Raw genomic sequence first — 22,286 nt, 5'->3', positions numbered from 1 at the left:
ACGCTATGGAATAGTAACCCAAAAATTGTTTTTGAATTGCATCATCAAAGATCAAATCAGTTTCTTTTCGGCAATCTAGCAGCTTTTTTGGGAGGGATGTGTTAGAACGAAAACCCTAATGATTTCAAAAGACGATCCTGATATGCATTAGGTCGCTCTAGCCGCACTCTGGTTTTTTAAACATAGTCTTGACTGTTTTGTGTCAAAGCAACGCCCCTATTGATTCTGATTTTACTTAAAAGCCAACCAGAAATGAAAAACGTTGCTGAGGTCAAAAAGCCCAGGTTTCACTTCGGGACAAATCAGTTTCTTTTCGGCACTCGAGCAGTACTTTCGTTTTTTTTAAACATAGACCTAACTGTTTTGTGTCGAGCAAAGAGCCAACTGATTTTAAGAAGATTCAACCTCAAATAAAAAAGGTTCTGAAGGTCAAAAGTGTAGGTTTCACGTCAACTTAAATCAGTTTATTTTCGGCACTCTAGCAGCACTCTAGTAGTCTTTTTTTTGCAAACAATAAGGGATGGCTGTTCTGTGTTAAATCAAGAACCGTTTTGATTTCAATTAAAAAAACAACTAAAATGTTAAAGGGGACTGAGGTCAAAAAGTGCAAGTTTTCACTTCAGCACAAATAAGGTTATTTTCGTTACTTTAGCAACCCTTTAGTTTTTCCAAGCATAGGCTTGACTTTTTTTGTGTCAAAGCAAGACTTCCTGTTTCCAAGGGAGGACATATTCGACTTCAACTCTGCCCAGCGGGAGGCACAGATTCGCTAAAATAAGCAAACCGAAAGTGCAGAAAAGCCGGGGGCTAACAAGCTAAATGCTAGCTCAAAGCCGTGGCGTAGCGACCCAAAGCTAAACAACAAAACTGAATTAGTTGGACATATTTTAAATGCTTCTGACCACACAAGGGATCTACAGGAAAAGCTGACACAGCTCTGGCTTGTGCAAAATACGTGAAAGAAAAAAAACTCCATAGAGCCGCCTCTTGCCACAGAAGCTAACAACACCAACAGCTTCACTTTGCTGCAGAGCAACCACGAGCACGAGAAGAAGCCGTCAACGGAGCAATACACCGTTACCAGAGGTGGAACCGGACTTAAAAGAGTTAGTAAGAACTCTACAAAACAATATAAATAAGACACAAAGCAATGTCGACAATCTCCAGGAACAGATGATCAACGGTGTACAAAAAGATGCTGCAGATATCCAACAGATTATCAAAGACAGAAAAGAATATCGTAATCATATGATGGAATTTAGAAAGTTCAGAGAAGAAATGAAGATCCTCTGTGAAGACATCAAAGCATTAAAACGTGAGGTAGAGAAGCTGAAAGAGGAGAATGCAACATTGCGCCAGCACGCGACTTGTGGAAACAAGAGAAAATTCAGGGAATTTGGAACGGCAACTGCAAAATCTACATAAAGCTGAATGGAGGTCCACACGCAAGAGTCCTAGTTGTCAAAGACATCAAGGATCTGGACAAATATCAGAGCTTCCAGCAACTACAATAACGATAATAGAGTCTGATGGAGAACAAACATCGATATTCAACTACAAAATTACAACGCTCCAAGGGATTACCAAACAAGAAGATCTTTACTTAGGTGCACATTCATCTACACTTATAGACATTCATAGAGCAACACAAATGATTGGTGAACAGGAAAGTATGGAACTGAAAACCTTCAGCAGCATAGATCACAATAGTCCGGAATTAAATAAGGATATAGATCCAGATTTTTTTTTTTTCTTTCACACCAGGAATAATTGTTTTTATTATACAGACGATCAATATAATGGAAACATTAAAATTGACAACAAACCGTCGATGTATTCATTTAAACAGCAGAAGTTTGTATGCAAACTACAGTAACGTGAAGCATTTTTTGGAAAAATTCAACAAACTCTTCAAAGTTATCGCTATCTCAGAAACATGGATGGATGCTAAAGGAATGGAATTTGACCTCGAAGGATATGAACTAAATTATATCAACAGAACCAACAAGAATGGAGGGGGAGTAGCTGTGTATGTGATGAAGAACCTAAACTATAATGTGGTAAAATGTCATTAGCTATTGATAATATTGTAGAAGGTATAACCATTGAAATATGTAATGTAAGAAGCAAAAACTTACTGATCAGTTGTATATATAGATCACCTAAGTCAAACATTGATACATTTGAAAAACTGGATTAAGGCAACTTTTACTGAAATCAGTCAAAAAATTACTTTCTTATGCGAGACTTCAACATTTACCTCTTGAACCCTAACAAACACAAGCCCATAGATGACTTTATTGACACAATGTATAGCCTGAGTTTATATCCTAAAATCACAAGGCCAAGCAGAATCTCAGGACACAGCGCCACACTTATTGATAATATCTTTACTAATGATTTTGATGATAATATCACAAGTGGCCTGCTAATATCCGACATCAGTGATCATTTGACAGTTTTCATAATCTATGGCAGAAAGTAGAAGAAAATAAACATTAATGACATAAAGACATTTTGAAGAATATGTACAGAACAAAGTATGACAGCTTTCAAAAATGATCTGAGAAATCAAAGTTGGGCCAATGTATACAGTGATTATGATGTAGATGATGCATATGGTATTCTTTTAATACCTTTGAGTGCTTTATGACAAACACTGTCCATTGAAACAACTTAGTAAAAAGCAAAAGAAAAATAATCAACCATGGATGACAAAAGGACTGAAAAATACTTGCAACAAGAAAAATACATTATATATAACATTTATAACACTAAGATCTACAGAGGCAGAACACAAGTACAAAACGTATAAGAACAAGCTAACTGACCTACTACGAACACGGAGGAAATAATTTTACAGTCAATTTTTGGACCGGAACAAAAAACAATATGAGAGCAGCATGGGGCATCCTAAATAGAATTATTAAAAATGATGCAAAGAAGGATTATCCTAAATACTTCTCAGATGGAAATGTAAAAAATTACAATATGAACAAAGTAGCTGAAAGCTGCAATAAGTACTTTGTGAACATTGGACCAAATCTGGAGGAAAAGATTCCAGATCCCGAGTCAGTTGGGTCTCTGAACGGGGCAGAGGAGTTTGCATGTTCCAATGATCCTAGGAGCTATGTTGTCCGGGGGCTTTATGCCCCCTGGTAGGGTCTCCCAAGATAAACTGGTTCTAGGTGAGGGATCAGACAAAGAGCAGCTCGAAGACCTCCATGAAAAATAAAAGGGCCTGTCCCCATGGGGACAGGCCGGGCACAGCCCGAAGAGGCAATGTGGGTCCCCCCTCCAATGGGCTCACCACCCATAGCAGGGGCCATAGAGGTCGGGTGCAATGTGAGCTGGGCGGAAGCCAAAGGCAGGGAACTTGGCGGTCCGATCCTCGGCTACAGAAGCTAGCTCTTGGGACGTGGAACGTCACCTCGCTTGGAGGGAAGGAGCCTGAGCTAGTGCGTGAGGTGGAGAAGTTCCGGCTAGATATAGTCGGACTCACTTCGACGCACAGCAAGGGCTCTGGAACCAGTTCTCTCGAGAGGGGCTGGACTATCTTCCACTCTGGCGTTGCCAGCAGTGAGAGGCGACGGGCTGGGGTGGCAATTCTTGTTGACCCCCGGCTCAGAGCCTGCACGTTGGAGTTCAATCCAGTGGACGAGAGGATAGCTTTCCTCCGCCTTCGGATGGGGGGACGGGTCCTGACTGTTTGCGCTTACGCGCCAAACGGCAGCTCAGAGTACCCACCCTTTTTGGATTCACTCGAGGGAGTACTTGAGAGTGCTCCCTCGGGTGCTTCCCTCGTTCTACAGGGGGACTTAAACGCTCATGTTGGCAACGACAGTGAAACCTGGAGAGGCGTGATATGGGAAGAATGGTCGCCCGGATCTGAACCTGAGTAGTGTTTTGTTATTGGACTTTTGTGCCCGTCACAGATTGTCCATAATGAACACCATGTTCAAACATAAGGGTGTCCACATGTGCACTTGGCACGAGGACACCCTAGGCCGCAGTTCCATGATCGACTTTGTAGTTGTGTCATCGGATTTGCGGCCTCATGTTTTGGACACTCGGGTGCAGAGAGGGGCGGAGCTTTCTGTTGTGATCCGCTGCCCGGATCATATTTTTCATTTACGTTTTCAAGATACTTGTTTGTGGTTAGTCTTGGACTCCTTGAGTACCTGTTTTGTACACCTGAGTTTGTTGCCATGGCTGCTTATTATTTTCACCTGCCGCGTTTGTTCCCTACACGCACCTGTTTGTCATCACTGACATTATTATTTAAGTCTGTCCTCCCTGTAATTCGTTCTGGCTTCGTAGTTTGTTTTCGTGCAACAGTTGACGACTTTTGTTCCGGCTCTGTACCTGTTAGCTTCCATGCTAAATTCCTTTGTTTTTTACCTTCTAGCTCCCATGCTAGCTCTTTTAGTTTTTGCCTTATGTGCTATGAGCACCCTTTTTCTTTGTTCCAGTATAATTTAGTCCGGTAAATAAATCATTTATTTTACCTTCACGCTGTGTCCGAAGTCCGTTGCATCCTGGGAGAACGAAACCCCGCATCACAATGCGCCCCGGTCGTCACAGTACGAAGCCAGCAAAGAGTTCTTTCGCATCGGGCCTGACGGAGGTGGATGAAGAAGGTGCGTGGATGGTCCTCCGAGCGATGGAGGCAGAGACGCTCCGCTGCAATCCAGATGAGGAGATGATATGGGGACCTGGAGGTGTTCTGGTCCCGATCGACTCCATCTGGCCCGGGGAGGTCCGCTCTCAGCCCGCTCGCACGCGTCAGCCAAGGCGGAAGTCGCACAAGACGGCTTCAGCTCGCGACAGAGACGTGCCACCCCCGCAATTCTTCCCTCCGGAACACAGCCAAGCAGTTCAGGATTCCCCCCCGCCGATGTTTGGTAATCCCATCACTCACTTTGCCAAACAGTTCACTGATTGGGCTGTCAGTCAGCAGGAGACCCGCGCGGATGACGTCATCCCGTCCACTGGTGATGACGTCATAGACGAAGACATTTTTTTAAATTCAGTCACCTCTTTCTGTCAGCCGCCTCCAAATGACTTTAATTCAACAATTAAATACTATCAGGACATTTTTGTTAATTATAAGTCTAGTCAGTACCAGTCACATTCTGGTTTTCAAGCCCCACACCCTATGGCTCAAGCTCCGCCCACTCCTCTGTTTTCTCCCTCTTGGTCGTCCCTACAGTCCACTATTGAAGAGCAGAATAGACAATTAGGACAATCAAAAGGGGAGGAGCCTACCCACCTCCTCACCTCCTCCCTCCCACCCCTAAAGACTGTTCCAGACTGCTCAAGACGCGTCTGGGATCCGCTTCTTGAGGGGGGGGCTAGTACTGGGTGCTTTGCTAGTGGGCGGGCACAGCTGCGCCCAGCCAAGCCCAAACCTCCATGCCGGCCTCCGCCACCAGACCTTCGGCATGCTAAGCCGCAACCCCCGGCCAGGCCACCTCCGCCAAAGTCACGCCCAGCACCTGCTCCAAGGCTGGTTCTCGCACCAGCACCGAATCCAAGTCTGGTTTCCACACCAGCACCGACTCCAAGTCTGGTTTCCGCACCAGCACCTGTTTCCACGACAACGACAACGACAGTCCGGACGCCTGCCACTCTGACGCCACCATCAACCCTGGTGGTCCTGCAAACACCATCCTCTCCACCTCCTGCTCCATCGCTGCAAAGCACACGAGACCCCGCAGAGACCAACCAAGTAAAATGGGCATTGCACCAACAGGACAAACAACTTGGACAACAAGAGGAACAGTTTGGCGTTCTTGAGGCTTGCGTCAACGCCATGGCGGAACGCCAAGACGCCCGCCTTGACGCTTTGGAGAGACAGCTGGGAAGTATTCTCACCGCGCTGCAGGTGATGATTCCCCCTACGGCCAACCCAGCAGCCCAGCTGAGACATCCACCACTCGCAGATACTCCGTTGCCTGCTCCGCCTCTGGCTCCGCCCACGCCGACAGACGAGCCGCCTGCTCCGCCTCTGGCTCCGCCCACGCCGACAGACGAGCCGCCTGCTCCGCCCACGCCGACAGAGACGACGCCTTCTGTTTCCACGGCGACGACGCCTTCTGTTTCCACGGCGACGACGCCTTCTGTTTCCACGGCGACGACGCCTTCTGTTTCCACGGCGACGACGCCTTCTGTTTCCACGGCGACGACGCTTCCTGTTTCCACGGCGACGACGCTTCCTGTTTCCACGGCGACGACGCTTCCTGTTTCCACGGCGGCGACGACGCTTCCTGTTTCCACGACGGCGACGACGCTTCCTGTTTCCACGGCGGCGACGACGCTTCCTGTTTCCACGGCGGCGACGACGCTTCCTGTTTCCACGGCGACGACAACGCATCCTCCTGCTTCCACGGCGACATCTGCTTTCTCGCCCTCATCGTCGTATCAGCGACCTCAAGTGGTTTGGCTGCGCAAGTGGCGCTCTCGGAGGTATGTGTATGGACGCAAACAGCAGCGACACCCGAGACGTAGTCGCAGAACTCTCCGGCTGCTGAACTTTTGGCGCCACTCACGCCCACCTTCTCGGCAGCCACAAATGTGGCCTTTCCGTGGTCGCCCACCTCGCCTCCGGCAGCGGCGTTCCATTCGCCGCCGCCACCTGACTCGTCCCCGGTGGATTCGGGGACATGTGACCTGGCGACCCTCCGCCAAATCCTCCCTCCACCCTCCTTGGACTCTTGAACTTTGTTATAGTTGGGGGGGTTTTAGTTTTTCAAGGGGACATCTGGAATCTGTCCCTTAAGGGGCGGGTACTGTTGTGATCCGCTGCCCGGATCATATTTTTCATTTACGTTTTCAAGATACTTGTTTGTGGTTAGTCTTGGACTCCTTGAGTACCTGTTTTGTACACCTGAGTTTGTTGCCATGGCTGCTTATTATTTTCACCTGCCGCGTTTGTTCCCTACACGCACCTGTTTGTCATCACTGACATTATTATTTAAGTCTGTCCTCCCTGTCATTCGTTCTGGCTTCGTAGTTTGTTTTCGTGCAACAGTTGACGACTTTTGTTCCGGCTCTGTACCTGTTAGCTTCCATGCTAAATTCCTTTGTTTTTTACCTTCTAGCTCCCATGCTAGCTCTTTTAGTTTTTGCCTTATGTGCTATGAGCACCCTTTTTCTTTGTTCCAGTATAATTTAGTCCGGTAAATAAATCATTTATTTTACCTTCACGCTGTGTCCGAAGTCCGTTGCATCCTGGGAGAACGAAACCCCGCATCACAATGCGCCCCGGTCGTCACACTTTCTACCGATCACCACTTGGTGGTGAGTTGGCTGCGATGGTGGGGGAGGATGCCGGACAGACCTGGCAGGCCCAAACACATTGTGAGGGTTTGCTGGGAACGTCTGGCAGAGTCTCCTGTCAGAGAGAGTTTCAATTCCCACCTCCGGAAGAACTTTGAACATGTCACGAGGGAGGTGCTGGACATTGAGTCCGAGTGGACCATGTTCCGCACCTCTATTGTTGAGGCGGCTGATTGGAGCTGTGGCCGCAAGGTAGTTGGTGCCTGTCATACCGGTAATCCTAGAACCCGTTGGTGGACACCGGCGGTGAGGGATGTCGTCAAGCTGAAGAAGGAGTCCTATTGGGTTCTTTTGGCTCATAGGACTCCTGAGGCAGCGGACAGGTACCGACAGGCCAAGTGGTGTGCGGCTTCAGCAGTGGCGGAGGCAAAAACTCGGACATGGGAGGAGTTCGTGGAAGCCATGGAAAACGACTTCCGGACGGCTTCGAAGCGATTCTGGACCACCATCTGCTGCCTCAGGAAGGGGAAGCAGTGCACTGTCAACACCGTATATGGTGAAGATGGTGTTCTGCTGACCTGGACTGCGGATGTTGTGGATCGGTGGAGGGAATACTTCGAAGACCTCCTCAATCCCACCAACACGTCTTCCTATGAGGAAGCAGTGCCTGAGAAATCTGTGCTGGGCTCTTCTATATCTGGGGATGAGGTTGCTGAGGTAGTTAAAAAGATCCTCGCCCGGAGTTCCTTAAGGCTCTGGATGCTGTGGGGCTGTCTTGGTTGACAAGACTCTGCAGCATCGTGTGGACATCGGGGGCGGTACCTCTGGATTGGCAGACCGGGGTGGTGGTTCCTCTCTTTAAGAAGGGGAACCAGAGGGTGTGTTCTAACTATCGTGGGATCACACTACTCAGCCTTCCCGGTAAGGTCTATTCAGGTATACTGGAGAGGAGACTACGCCGGATAGTCGAACCTCGGATTCAGGAGGAACAGTGTGGTTTTTGTCCTGGTCGTGGAACTGTGGACCAGCTCTATACTCTCGGCAGGGTCCTTGAGGGTGCATGGGAGTTTGCCCAACCAGTCTACATGTGCTTTGTGGACTTGTAGAAGGCATTTGACCGTGTCCCTCGGGAAGTCCTGTGGGGAGTGCTCAGAGAGTATGGGGTATCACACTGTCTGATTGTGGCGGTCCGCTCCCTGTATGATCAGTGTCAGAGCTTGGTCCGCATTGCCGGCAGTAAGTCGGACACGTTTCCAATGAGGGTTGGACTTCGCCAAGGCTGCCCTTTGTCACCGATTCTGTTCATAACTTTCATGGACAGAATTTCTAGGCGCAGTCAAGGCGTTGAGGGGATCCGGTTTGGTGGCTCCAGGATTAGGTCTCTGCTTTTTGCAGATGATGTGGTCCTGATGGCTTCATCTGGCCAGGATCTTCAGCTCTCACTGGATCGGTTCGCAGCTGAGTGTGAAGCGACTGGGATGAGAATCAGCACCTCCAAGTCCGAGTCCATGGTTTTCGCCCGGAAAAGGGTGGAGTGCCATCTCCGGGTTGGGGAGGAGATCTTGCCCCAAGTGGAGGAGTTCAAGTAGCTCGGAGTCTTGTTCACGAGTGAGGGAAGAGTGGATCGTGAGATCGACAGGTGGATCGGTGCGGCGTCTTCAGTAATGCGGACGCTGTATCGATCCGTTCTGGTGAAGAAGGAGCTGAGCCGGAAAGCAAAGCTCTCAAATTACCGGTCGATCTACGTTCCCATCCTCACCTATGGTCATGAGCTTTGGGTTATGACCGAAAGGACAAGATCACGGGTACAAGCGGCCGAAATGAGTTTCCTCCGCCGGGTGGCGGGGCTCTCCCTTAGAGATAGGATGAGAAGCTCTGCCATCCAGGGGGAGCTCAAAGTAAAGCCGCTGCTCCTCCACATCGAGAGGAGCCAGATGCGGTGGTTCGGGCATCTGGTCAGGATGCCACCCGAACGCCTCCCGAGGGAGGTGTTTAGGGCACGTCCGACCGGTAGGAGGCCACGGGAAAGACCCAGGACACGTTGGGAAGACTTTGTCTCCCGGCTGGCCTGGGAATGCCACGGGATCCCCCGGGAAGAGCTGGACGAAGTGGCTGGGGAGAGGGAAGTCTGGGCTACCCTGCTTAGGCTGCTGCCCCCGCGACCCGACCTCGGATAAGCGGAAGAAGATGGATGGATGGATGGATCGAGTCAGTTGAGGACTTGAATGACACCATGGATAGAAATCCAAACTCTATGTTCCTCGAAGGAGTGACAAAAGAGGAGATAATAAATATTGTGAAAAAAAATGTAAATCCAAGACCTCAACTTATTGTAAAGGAATTGATATGGAAACGATAGAAAATGTTATTTAAGAGATTTCAGAACCTTCAACATATATCAGCAACCGATCATTTTAAACAGGCAAATTCCACGATAAAATGAAAATAGCAAAAGTCGTACTGATTTATAAAACTGGTGACAAACACCAGTTTACAAACTACATATCTGTTTCTCTACTTCCACAATTTTTTAAAGTTATTGAAAAATACAAATGAAACACTCACACCTACCAATACGGATACAGAACCAACATCAATGGCATTAATCGAAATAACAGAAAAGATTACCAATGCAATAGATTTTTTTTTTTTTTTTGCTGTTACAGTGTTTATGGATTTAACAAAGGCATTTGACACAATAAATCATAGCATCTTAATAAACAAATTAGAACGGTATGGAATCAGAGGGTTGGCCGTGAACTGGGTAAGAAGCTACTTAACCAACAGGAAGCAATATGTGAAGATAGGTGAACACACTTCTACAGAGCTGATATCTTGTGGCGTACCTCAAGGATCAATACTAGGACCAAAATGTTCAATCTTTATATAAACGTCATTTGTAAAGTTACAAAGGACTTGAAGTTAGTATTATTTGCAGATGATACAACTGTTTTGTTCAGGAGAGAACACACAAAAGCTAATACAAAAAATAACAGAAGAAATGAACAAGTTAAAAAGGTGGTTTGACAAAAACAGACTATCTTTGAATCTCAGTAAAATTAAAATAATTCTATTCGGTAACCGTAAAAGCAAAAGTCAAACACAAATACAAATAGAGTAGACAAAGTGAAAGGGTAAAAGAAAACATATTTTTGGGTGTTATAATGGATGATAAAATGAACTGGAAACTTCATGTAAAAAATAAACGACAAACTAGCAAGAATCACGTCAATAATGAATGAAGCAACATATGTTCTGGACCAAAAATCTCTTCATATTCTCTACTGCTCGTTAGTGTTACCATATCTGAGTTATTGTGTAGAAATATGGGAAAACAAATGTGCGCTTTATTCTCTAACGGTGTTACAAATAAGATAATGTTGGATATAGAGAACATACAAACCCTTTATTTATTAAATCACAAATATTGAAATTCAACAATTTGGTGCATTTGCAAACAGCTAAAATTATGTACAAAGCAAACTATAACCTGCTTGCCAAGAATGTACAGCAATTATTTTCAACTAAAGAGGAGAAATATAACCTTAGAGGAAAATCTAATTTAAAACATTTGTGTGCACGTACAACACTTAAAACCTTTAGTATATCCGTATGTGGAATTAAATTATGGAATGGATTAACCAAAGAAATCAATCAAAGCCCTAATATGATTCAGTTTAAGAGACTGTTCAAACTACAAGTGTTCACAAAGTACACAGAAGAACAGTTATGATGAACATCTTGAACCTTTTTTTTTTTAGATGACTATTTATGTATTTAATATTTGTTTACGCACTATGGTATAGTATTGATTCATTATGTATTTATTCACTGTTCTGTTACAAACGGAGAACAAGGGAATAGTATATTATTTCTATATGAAAAGGGGTAGGATTAAATAAGCTCTGCTTCTTCCTACTCCTTTTCGGACGGGCTATAATGAAACAACTGGAAATATGTGATGCATTACATTGTATTGTATGCATGTTCGAAATAAACTGAAACTGACATGCACCTGGAGATAGGTTGATTGGCAACACTAAATAGGCCCTAGTGTGTGAATGTGAGTGTGAATGTTGTCTGTCTATCTGTGTTGGCCCTGTGATGAGGTGACGAATTGTCCAGGGTGTACCCCGCCTTCCGCCCGAATAGGCTCCAGCAACCCCCGCGATCCCGAAAGGGACAAAGCGGAAGAAAAGGGATGGATGGATGGATGGACTGAACTGAACTGAACTATTGATTTAAAAAAAAAAACAGCTAACCTAAAATTTAAAAAGTTAGAGTTTTACTTCAGGCTGAGTCAGTTTCTTTTCTAGTTTTTTTTAGTTTTTTTTAACTAGTCTATTTTTGACCATAAGGGATGACGTGCTGTATTAGGGGGTAAGAACCCTATGGATTTAAAAATAAGCCCAACCTGAAATTAAAAAAGGTTGCTCAGGTCAAAAAGTCAGTTTCACTTTAGCACAAATATGTTTCTTTTTGGCAGGCTTTATGGATTTTAAACAAAAAAAACTGAAATAAAAAAGGATGCTATTTTCAAACAAAATGCATAGCGTACAGTATTAGGGGATAAGCACCGTTTGATTTTACAGATGATCCAATCTGTAATGTAAAAGGTTGCTGAGATCAAATAGTGCAAGTTTTATTTCAGCACAAATCAGTTTCTTTTCTGCACTTGTGTGTGAATGTGTGTGTGTGTGTGTGTGTGTGTGTGTGTGTGTGTGTGTGTGTGTGTGTGTGTGTGTGTGTGTGTGTGTGTGTGTGTGTGTGTGTGTGTGCGTGCGCGCATATATTTGTCTAAACAATAAGGCATGACTGTCCAGTGTTTGAGCATGAATACTATTAATTGCAAAAAAGATCTAAAACTGGTTAGGTTAAAAAAATCAGAATTGTCTGTGCAAGTGTCACTTCAGGACTAATCAGTTTCAGTTTGCCAATCTAGCAGCAGTCTTTTTTTTAACAATAAGGCAAAACTGTACGGTGTTAGATTGCAAAGAAGATCCAACTTGAAATGAAAAACATAGATGAGGTCTAAAAATCGGAAATATCTAAATCTTGTCTGTACAAGTGTCACTTCAGCACTAATCAGTTTCCGTTCGGCAGTCTAGCAGCACTGTAGTATTTCAGCTTGTCTTCTTTCAACTCTATTTATTTGAAAGTAGATCCAACCTGAATTTTAAAAGGTTACTTAGGTCAAACATTTCAAGTTAGTTGTTCTTTTCAGCACTCTAGCAGCACTATAGTCTTTCAACAAGTCTCCAATGGGTGATATTGACTTTTTGCGTGACGTACCTTTCGCTGTCAATGATACCAATTACCACATCATGCTTCCCGTTTTGCACCGCCTCGTGGAAAAATGACATTTCGTGTTTGTTCATTTTGAACTCCGCACCACGATTCACCAAGACCATGACCGCAGCCGCGTGGCCCATTCTCGCCGAAATGTGGAGGGCGGTGTTCTGACGTGTCACACAGTAAGTAGTTAGTCAACTTTTGCCTATATTGTGAGGCACCCATGCAAACACTACACCGATAAACCTTACCCCGTCTTCATCTGTTTTGTCCAGTAGCTTCATATTGGCTGATAAGATAATGTCCATAGTTTGTGTGTATCCCTCGGAGGAGGCATGGTGCAGGCAGGTCCAGCCCTCGTAATCACTGCAGACAAACAAACATTGCATACATGGGGTGGCCATTAAAGCTTGCATAGGAAAAAATGCGAAGCACAACATAGCGGTCCACTAGTCTGTAGCTGGGTGGCCGGAATACAATTATGGAAACCAAAAAAAGACGAAACAACTTACAATTTCAGAAAACACAATAACAAAAATGAAAACATCTTAACATTTCAGAAAACACATTAACAAAAATGAAAACATCTTAACATTTCAGAAAATACATTAACAAAAATGAAAACATCTTAACATTTCAGAAAACACATTAACAAAAAACAAACCGACTTACAATTTCAGAAAACACATTCTCAAAAATCTAAACAAATTACAATTACAGAAACCATATTGAGAAAATGTGAAACAACTTACAATTTCAGAAAACACTAACAAAAAGCTAAACAATTTACAATTTCAGAAAATAAATCAATAAAAAGCAAACTGACTTGCAAATTACAGAAACCGTACACTGTAAAAAAGACTAGACAATTTACAATTTCAAAAACCACCTTAACAAAAGTTCTTAAAGGGGCTGTTTGCAACTTCCTCACAGTTAAATTTTTTCAAAGACAAAAAATAGAAAAAAGAACATCACCGGCTACCATTAGTGGTTTAACAGAACACATTTGTTTGACAATTGTTTACATTATAAAACTTTTTACGGGCCTGAATAAAAGGATTGGTGTTTACGGCGGTCACTCACGCGGTCTCGTCAACATGTATGCGCAGAGAGTGCGAGCACACTTACAAAAGCAGTCCAAGAGATGCGACAAACAATTTGAAGTCATGTTATTATGGAATATATATTGACAGCTAACGCAAGCAATCAAATTTGCTATTATTAGCTAACAACACCTAAAGCTAACGCGCGTGCATGTGTTACGTATGTACGTAATTACGTACGAGAAGCCGAAAGAGGGCGGGATATATTGTGTAAAGTACATAGGAAAGTTGGCGCCCTCAGGCATCTGTGTAAATATTGCAAACAGCCCCTGTAAATTGTTGCCTGCAACATGTTTAAAAAAAGCTGGCACAAGTGGCAAATAAGACTGAGAAAGTTGAGGAATGCTCATCAAACACTTATTTGGAACATCCCGCATGTGAGCAGGCTAATTGGGAACAGGTGGGTGCCATGATTGGGTATAAAAGCAGCTTCCATGAAATGCTCAGTCATTCACAAACAAGAATGGGGCGAGAGTCACCACTTTGTGAACAAATGCGTGAGCAAATTGTCAAACAGTTTAAGAAAAACATTTCTTAAAGAGCTATTGCAAAGAATTTAGGGATTTCACCATCTACGATCTGTAATATCATCAAAAGGTTCAGAAAATCTGGAGAAATCACTGCACATAAGTAATGATTTTACGGACCTTCGATCCCTCAGGCGGTACAAAAAGCGACATCAGTGTGTAAAGGATATGACCGCTCAGGAACACTTCAGAAAACCACTGTCAGTAACTGCAGTTTGTCGCTACATCTGTAAGTGCAAGTTAAATCTCTACTATGCAAAGCGAAAGCCATTTATCAACAACACCCAGAAACGGCGCCAGTTTTGCAGGGCCCGAGCTCATCCAGGATGGACTGATGCAAAGTGGAAAAGTGGTCTGTGATCTGACGAGTCCACATTTCAAATTGTTTTTAGAAACTGTGGACGTCAGGTCCTCCGGAACAAAGAGGAAAAGAACCATCCGGATTATTATAGGCGCAAAGTTCAAAAGCCAGCATCTGTGATGGTATGGGGGTGTATTAGTGCCCAAGGCATGGGTAACTTACACATCTGTGAAGGCACCATTAATGCTGAAAAGTACATACAGGTTTTGGAGCAACATATGTTGCCAGCGTTATCATGGACGCCCCTGCTTATTTCAGCAAGACAATGCCAAGCCAGTGTTACAACAGCGTGGCTTCGTAATAAAAGAGTGCGGGTATTAGACTGGCCTGCCTGTAGTCCAGACCTGTCTCCCATTAAAAATGTGTGGTGCATTATGAAGCCTAAAATACCACAACGGAGACCCCGGATTGTTGAAAAACTTAAGCTGTACATCAAACAAGAATGGGAAAGAATTCCACCTGAAAAGCTTCAAAAATGTGTCTCCACAGTTCCCAAATGTTTACTGAGTGTTGTTAAAAGGAAAGGCCATGTAACAGGGGTAAAAATGCCCCTGTCCCAACTTTTTTGCGATGTGTTGCTGCCATTAAATTCTAAGTTAATGATTATTTGCAAAAAAAAAATTGTTTCTCAGTTCGAACATTAAATATCTTGTTTTTGCAATGTATTCAATTGAGCATAAGTTGAAAAGGATTTGCAAATCATTGTATTCGGTTTTTATTTACAAATTACACAAAGTGCCAACTTCACTAGTTTTGGGTTTTGTAAAATAGTTTTGCACTTCCACGCCATCGTATTTTTGTAAACCACTGCACGACCCATGTCCCAACCAATGAATACGCGTGGTGGTCAAGCTAGCTCTGTTCTTAATGGGTACTAGGCGCCATTTAGTCTTTCTCATAGAAAAAATTTCTTATGCTTGTTGTTTTTGGCTGTACGAATCGTTCAAATCGCGAAAAGCATAAAAGTTCCTCAAAAGGTAATTAAAAAGGGCGGAAAAGTGCAAGATTTTACGACACGAACGAGAAAAGCATGCAGCTTCCACTCCAGTCCAAGGGAGCAGAATTGAAGAATCCATGAGTTTGCAGTGACCACTTCGTTAAGTTTGTTAAATGTATTTTTAATGTTTATTATTTCCTATTTAAGTATTATCTTGATATTGTTTGTATTTCCTAAACACCAGTGGCGGTGCGTTTCCCACCTAGGCCTTCAGTGATGTCCGACTTCAATGATTACCTCTCAAAATACAAATACCATAATTTATGTCACCACATAACCATTGCTGGAGAAATACGATACAGGTACACATTTATGCACTACTATGCATTGAAACACCTCAACAGTGTACAAAACGGGTTATTTTCCAGCGCATTTAAAAATCAATAAACCCGCATCAGCAATTAAAACATATCTTATGTGGTACTGTCAAAATTAAAATTGCAAAAAACATTAAACGTGAAAAAAAGACATAAAATATTTAAACTCACAATTTGTAGCACCCATTCGACGCTGTATAAGCCAGTGGTACCCCTTGTAGTCGGTTGATTTGAGAGGAAATGGCAGGCATTTCCCCATTTCATCGCTGGGACAGCTGAGCTAGCTTCCGGGGTTGGCCGACATCGTCTCACAAGATGTAGTTTCTCTTTAAATATCCTTCTTGAAAATGGCCTTGCAAATATATATCTGCCACCTAATCAACGTTTTGTTCTCCTTCTTTGTGGGTTACGGTGCAACACTTCCTGCTTCCTGCTGAATTGCAATTTGTGAATGGATACTCGCTTTCGAATGACAAGTGAATATCCAATCACAGTCTCGTTAGGCTACCTAGATAGGCTACCTTTTAACAACTGTCTGCTTGGCTATCGCAACTGTCTATCAACTGTATGTGTTCTCAAATTCATCCGCTAATGGTCCCGGTGAGTATCCAATCACCGGACGTGTAAATGTCACGTTCAACGTGAGGCCATCTAGAGGGCCTTACTGACAACAACTCGTGATCTGATTGGCTATCGCAATTATCTATCAACTGTATGTGCCCGTTCACTTACAGTGCACGGACGCCCGCATTGTTGATTCTAAAGGCCCCAGGCAGATTTGGTACAGCATGGCAACATAAGCCAACGGAATTCTGATTGGATACAAACTCAACAGCGCTGGAAGAAGCATAATATGACATGAAGAGAATATGAATACTTTTAGATATTTAGTGAAAGTAAATTAAAAAATACTTTTATCTTTAATTATGATCATGATTTCTGGTTATGTTAGGCCAGCAGAGAAGGCCTTGCTGGCCCTGATGGCACACCACTGCTAAACACGTTTGATACAAGTGTTTCAAAAAGCACCAACTCGGCGAGTCTAAATAAAAGAAAGCAAATATGAGCAAAACCTAAAAAAGTTAAGCTTTTACCAAAGGCAGCAATCATAAATTAAGCTTTCAGCACCTACACAATGTTAAAATTTATTGGGGAATCTCGGAAAAACACGTAAATGCTGCGTGCAACAAACATGGCATCTTAGACGCAAAGTTAGATCATGAAATGCAACCTTACCCGAGCAAAAACGATGCATATTTATCCCTGAGAGTCTTGATAACAATTTCCTTGACCCAGTTACACATAAAGAAGTTGTAGACCTCCATGCTTTCTAAGTTTCCATCTGTTTTGTCGTGTAGAATCGCGTCTGGAGCACACTAGTTCGATATGTCTGGGAACATGACCGACGTATAATCCTTGCTATCACTCGAAAAATTTATTTTTTATAAAGTATATCGATCTATTCTATTTGCTCGTACCTGCTTCTTGCAGGAAGATTTAAGCCTTTTTTGTACTCAGATAGTTTGCGCTCTGCTTGCTGTACTACCATCTTAGTTTGGTTGACCACCACTGGTTGACCACCACTGGTTTTTACTTCCGGGAAGAAGTCACGTGTCGGAATACCAGCAATAGCAAAGTATCCATTGTGCTAAAATGTAATGCGAAAATGCCCTCCAGTGCCTGTGATGTGTGTTTGGATGTTTACCTGTGAAAAAGAGCACCTTTGCGCAGCAGCAGCTCCACTACCTGTGTGTGCCCCCCTCTGGACGCCAAATGAAGCGGCGTCAAACCCCGCTCGTCGCCTTCATTAAGCAAGCGGGAGTCTTTGATGGTCTCCAGCAACCTGTGACACGTATTAATACGCCCATACCTGCAGGGAGGGGAAAAAAAAGCAATATCTGAAAAGGGCGCTCAGGGGCCAGCAGCACTGCTATGACGTCTATAACTCATAAGTCATATTACGATCGTTGTGAGCCTCCTTGGCCTTTTAAAGGAGTGCGACGAGACTACTTGAAGCGCTGTCGGAAAGATTTAAAGCGTGATAACGTAACACGGCCTTTCATTTGCCCCTTAGCTTTCCTGGAATGACTGCAGCTAACGCACAAGTCAATGACAAAATTGGTGACTGTCCACTCATTTCACATTCCTGGTATGAAAAAAAAAAGAAAATCACATATGCCTGGCTAATTGGATTCTATTCCAGTCCTTTGGGTCACTGCGTAATGGAGCTGTCACAGCCGATTAATCTTTAAAAAAAAACAAAAAACTTTTTGTGCGCAAAAATTGAAATGACCGAACACTGAGGTAACGTTTAAGAGCACTTATTATGTTAATTTGTCCTCATCTCACTGTTCTTCAATTATATTGATGAAAGATTTGGCTTGTGGAACATTGTGACTGAAGTCTCTAAGGAGCAATAATTTCCCTGGCTATGCTTCTGTGGAGTCATTTATCGATGACCAATTTTATATATATATATATATATATATGTGTACATATATATATATATATATATATATATATATATATATATATATATATATATATATATATATGTGTGTGTGTGTGTGTGTGTGTGTGTGTGTGTGTGTGTGTGTGTGTGTGTGTGTGTATATATATATATAGGTATATAGAGATAGATACATATAGATTTAGATAGATAGATATATATGCATGTATTTGTGTATGTGTATATGTATAGATATATGTGTATATATATGTATATATATGTGTGTGTATATAGATATAAATATAGATATACCGTATATGTATATAGACATATATATCTACATATATATAGATATAGAGATATAGATATATATGTATATATATAGTTATATATGTATGTATGCATATATATATATATATATATATATATGTATGTGTGGGGAAAAAAAATCACAAGACTATTTCATCTCTACAGGCCTGTTTCATGAGGGGGGGTTCCCTCAATCATCAGGAGATTTTAATGGGAGCATTCACATACCATGGTTTATATAGGGCACAGAGTGGGTGGGTACAGGCTGGCGTAGGGGCGTGGTGATTGGCTCATGTGTTACCTAGGAGGTGTTTCCGTCTGTGGCGGCATGCTGTTACAATTTCGCTGCGCTTGTTGAGGGATGACAGGTCTGGACGGTAAATAATAAACAGTTTCTCTTTCAAGCATAGGTTGCATCTTTTATTACCACTATTGTAAGGTGTGCTGGATGCAAGAATTTGCCATGTTATTGAATATTCAACATTATTGTCTTTGAGGTCCCAAATGTGTTTGCTGAGTTCTGTGGTATTCCGCAGGTTTTGGTTCCTGAAAGAAGCCTTGTGATTGTTCCATCTGGTTTTGAATTCTCCCTCGGTTAATCCTACATATGTGTCGGATGTGTTAATGTCCTTGCGTGATACCTTAGATTGGTAGACAACTGATGTTTGTAAGCACCTCCCGTTGAGAGGGCAATCAGGTTTCTTTCGACAGTTACAGCCTTTGTTGGTTTTGGAGTCGCTCTGTCCGGGGGCCGACGGCTCATTTGCAATTGTTTTGTTGTGGTTTGAGATGATTTGTCGTATATTGTTCATACAGCTGTAGCTCAATTTAATGTTGTTCTTGTTGAATACTTTTCTTAGGGTGTTGTCTTTGGGAAAGTGTTTGTCAATCAGATTGAGGAATTTGTGTCCAATGTTAGTTGAGACGTTTTTGCTGTATGGGGGGTTGTACCAGATGATGTCGTTTCGTTTTCTGTTCTTTTTTGGCTGGTTTCCTGGCGTGGGTTCATAGGTGAGGGTGAAATTGTATCCGCTTTCATCAAGGGCTTTTTGGTACGGGGGGGTTGCTTGGTCAAATTCAGCTTTGCTAGATGACAGCATCGATAGTCTTTTATTAATTCCGGTAGGTATTCTTTTTGTGGTGGTGGGTGGGTGGTTGCTGTCATGGTGCACGTTTTGGAGTGTTGTGTTGGGTTTCGTGAATGGTTGGTAGTTGTTATTTCTCAGGTTGAAAGTGACGTCAAGGAAGTTGACGGTTTGCTTGTTGGCTTCAATCGTGATCCGTAGGCCGTTCTCTTTGAAAATTTGGCATATGCGCTTCTTGGTATTCTCGCTGCTCCTTGGCGAGGCGCGACACACTGCCAGTCCGTCATCACGGTAAATACCAAGGTTCAGATTGAGGCTAGCGAGCTGGGAGAGGAGGAAACTCCCAACGAGTTCACACGTTTCTGCTCCGTCAAAACTTCCCATAGTGACGTCAAATGTTGCATTGTTCTTTTTTTGCCATGGTGTACTGTTGTGGATGAGAATGGAGTTTTTTGCGTGGATGATGATGTTTCTTTCGTTGCCTGTGATTGAGTCGTAGTCTGAGGCGAAGTCTAGTGCTTGAGTCAGTAGGTCTTGCGTGATGGAAGGGTAAAATTCTTCGATATCAAAGGAGATAAAGTTGTGCTGTTGTTTGTCTTGGATGTTGTTGAACCATTTGGTTACTGCTGCTGTATTTCTCCATTGGTTGAGTGGTGTTTTGTCCTTGATTTTTGTGTTGACTCTGTCCAGGATTATTTTGCTGATTTTTCCTATTTCAGATTTAGTTGGGTTTATTAGTCGGCATGTTGGGTTATTTGCGAAGTTGGGTTTGTGGTCCTTCAATGTGATGAAGGCTTCCTTGTTGGCTGTGGCGTCCACCCTGTCCTCAATGTCCAGTTCAGCTGCGATCCTTTTATTTTCCAGGTGGATGTTCTGTAAGGTGTTGGGTTGTGCTTTTTTGTATGATTTGGTGATGCTTCTGTCCAGTAAGGTGTGATGTTCTGGTATGTCCATTCTGTAGAAGTTTGTGGTTTTATCGGCAGCTATGATGAGGTTGTTTACTTTCTTGATGCGCTCCTTGTCATTTTTCAGCTTGGTGAGGAGTGGGTTGCGGATTGGCTTGAATTTGACTGATTGTATCATTTTGAGCATGTCGTTCTCAAAATCCTTTAGTTCCTCAACTGTGGGTGGGTTCTTGGTAGATTTGAATCCGTAAGTTTTCTTTTGCGTTCCTTTTGTTTCAGGGTGGAGGAAAAAATGTGCTTTCCACCGCATCCTTCTTAGGAAGTGTTCCGTCTATATATATATATATATATATATATATATATATATATGTATATGTATGTGTGTGTGTGTGTGTGTGTGTGTGTGTGTGTGTGTGTGTGTGTGTGTGTATATATATATATATATAGGTATATAGAGATAGATACATATAGATTTAGATAGATAGATATATATGCATGTATTTGTGTATGTGTATATATATATATGTATGTATATGTATAGATATGTGTATATATATGTATATATATGTGTGTGTATATAGATACCGGTGTATATATATAGATGTACCGTATATGTATATAGACATATATATCTACATATATATAGATATAGAGATATAGATATATATGTATATATATAGTTATATATGTATGTATGCATATATATATATATATATATATATATATATATATATAGATAGATAGATAGATAGATAGATAGATAGATAGATAGATAGATAGATATATGTATATATATATATAGGTATATAGAGATAGATACATATAGATTTAGATAGATATATATGTACGGTATGTATTTGTGTATGTGTATATATATATATATATGTATGTATATGTATAGATATATGTGTATATATATGTATATATATGTGTGTGTATATAGATATATATATAGATATACCGTATATGTATATAGACATATATATCTACATATATATAGATATAGAGATATATCTCTATATATCTCTATATATGTATGTATGCATATATATATATATATATATATATATATATGCATACATACATATATAGAGATATATAGAGATATATCTCTATATATAGGTATATAGAGATAGATACATATAGATATAGATAGATATATATGCATGTATTTGTGTATGTGTATATATATATATGTATGTATATGTATAGATATATGTGTATATATATGTATATATATGTGTGTGTATATAGATACCGGTGTATATATATAGATATACCGTATATGTATATAGACATATATATCTACATATATATAGATATAGAGATATAGATATATATGTATATATATAGTTATATATGTATGTATGCATATATATATATGTATATATATATATATATATATATATATATATATATATATATATATATATATGTATATATATATATATATATATATATATATATATATATATATATATATGTGTGTGTGTGTGTGTGTGTGTGTGTGTGTGTGTGTGTATATATATATATATATATATAGGTATATAGAGATAGATACATATAGATTTAGATAGATAGATATATATGCATGTATTTGTGTATGTGTATATATATATATATATATGTATGTATATGTATAGATATATGTGTATATATA

General features: G+C 41.8%; 1 protein-coding gene across 1 annotated transcript in view; it reads right to left on the bottom strand.

Moving 5' to 3' along the window:
- The window catches only part of trpa1b (transient receptor potential cation channel, subfamily A, member 1b), a 59,800-nt gene that overhangs the window by 12,030 nt on the left and 25,484 nt on the right, over window positions 1-22,286 (bottom strand). The window contains exons 12-14 of the mRNA XM_061965425.1: window positions 17,584-17,748; window positions 12,825-12,939; window positions 12,574-12,740 (exon numbers count right to left, since the gene is read on the bottom strand). Coding sequence (XP_061821409.1) covers window positions 12,574-12,740; window positions 12,825-12,939; window positions 17,584-17,748 — 447 coding nt within the window. The remainder of the gene's footprint in view (window positions 1-12,573; window positions 12,741-12,824; window positions 12,940-17,583; window positions 17,749-22,286) is intronic.

The sequence above is a fragment of the Nerophis lumbriciformis genome, linkage group LG07 (genome assembly GCF_033978685.3).
Source record: "Nerophis lumbriciformis linkage group LG07, RoL_Nlum_v2.1, whole genome shotgun sequence".
Classification (NCBI taxonomy): Eukaryota; Metazoa; Chordata; class Actinopteri; order Syngnathiformes; family Syngnathidae; genus Nerophis; species Nerophis lumbriciformis.
Note: the sequence above shows the minus strand (reverse complement) of the source record. Positions and strands in the feature narration are given on the sequence as shown.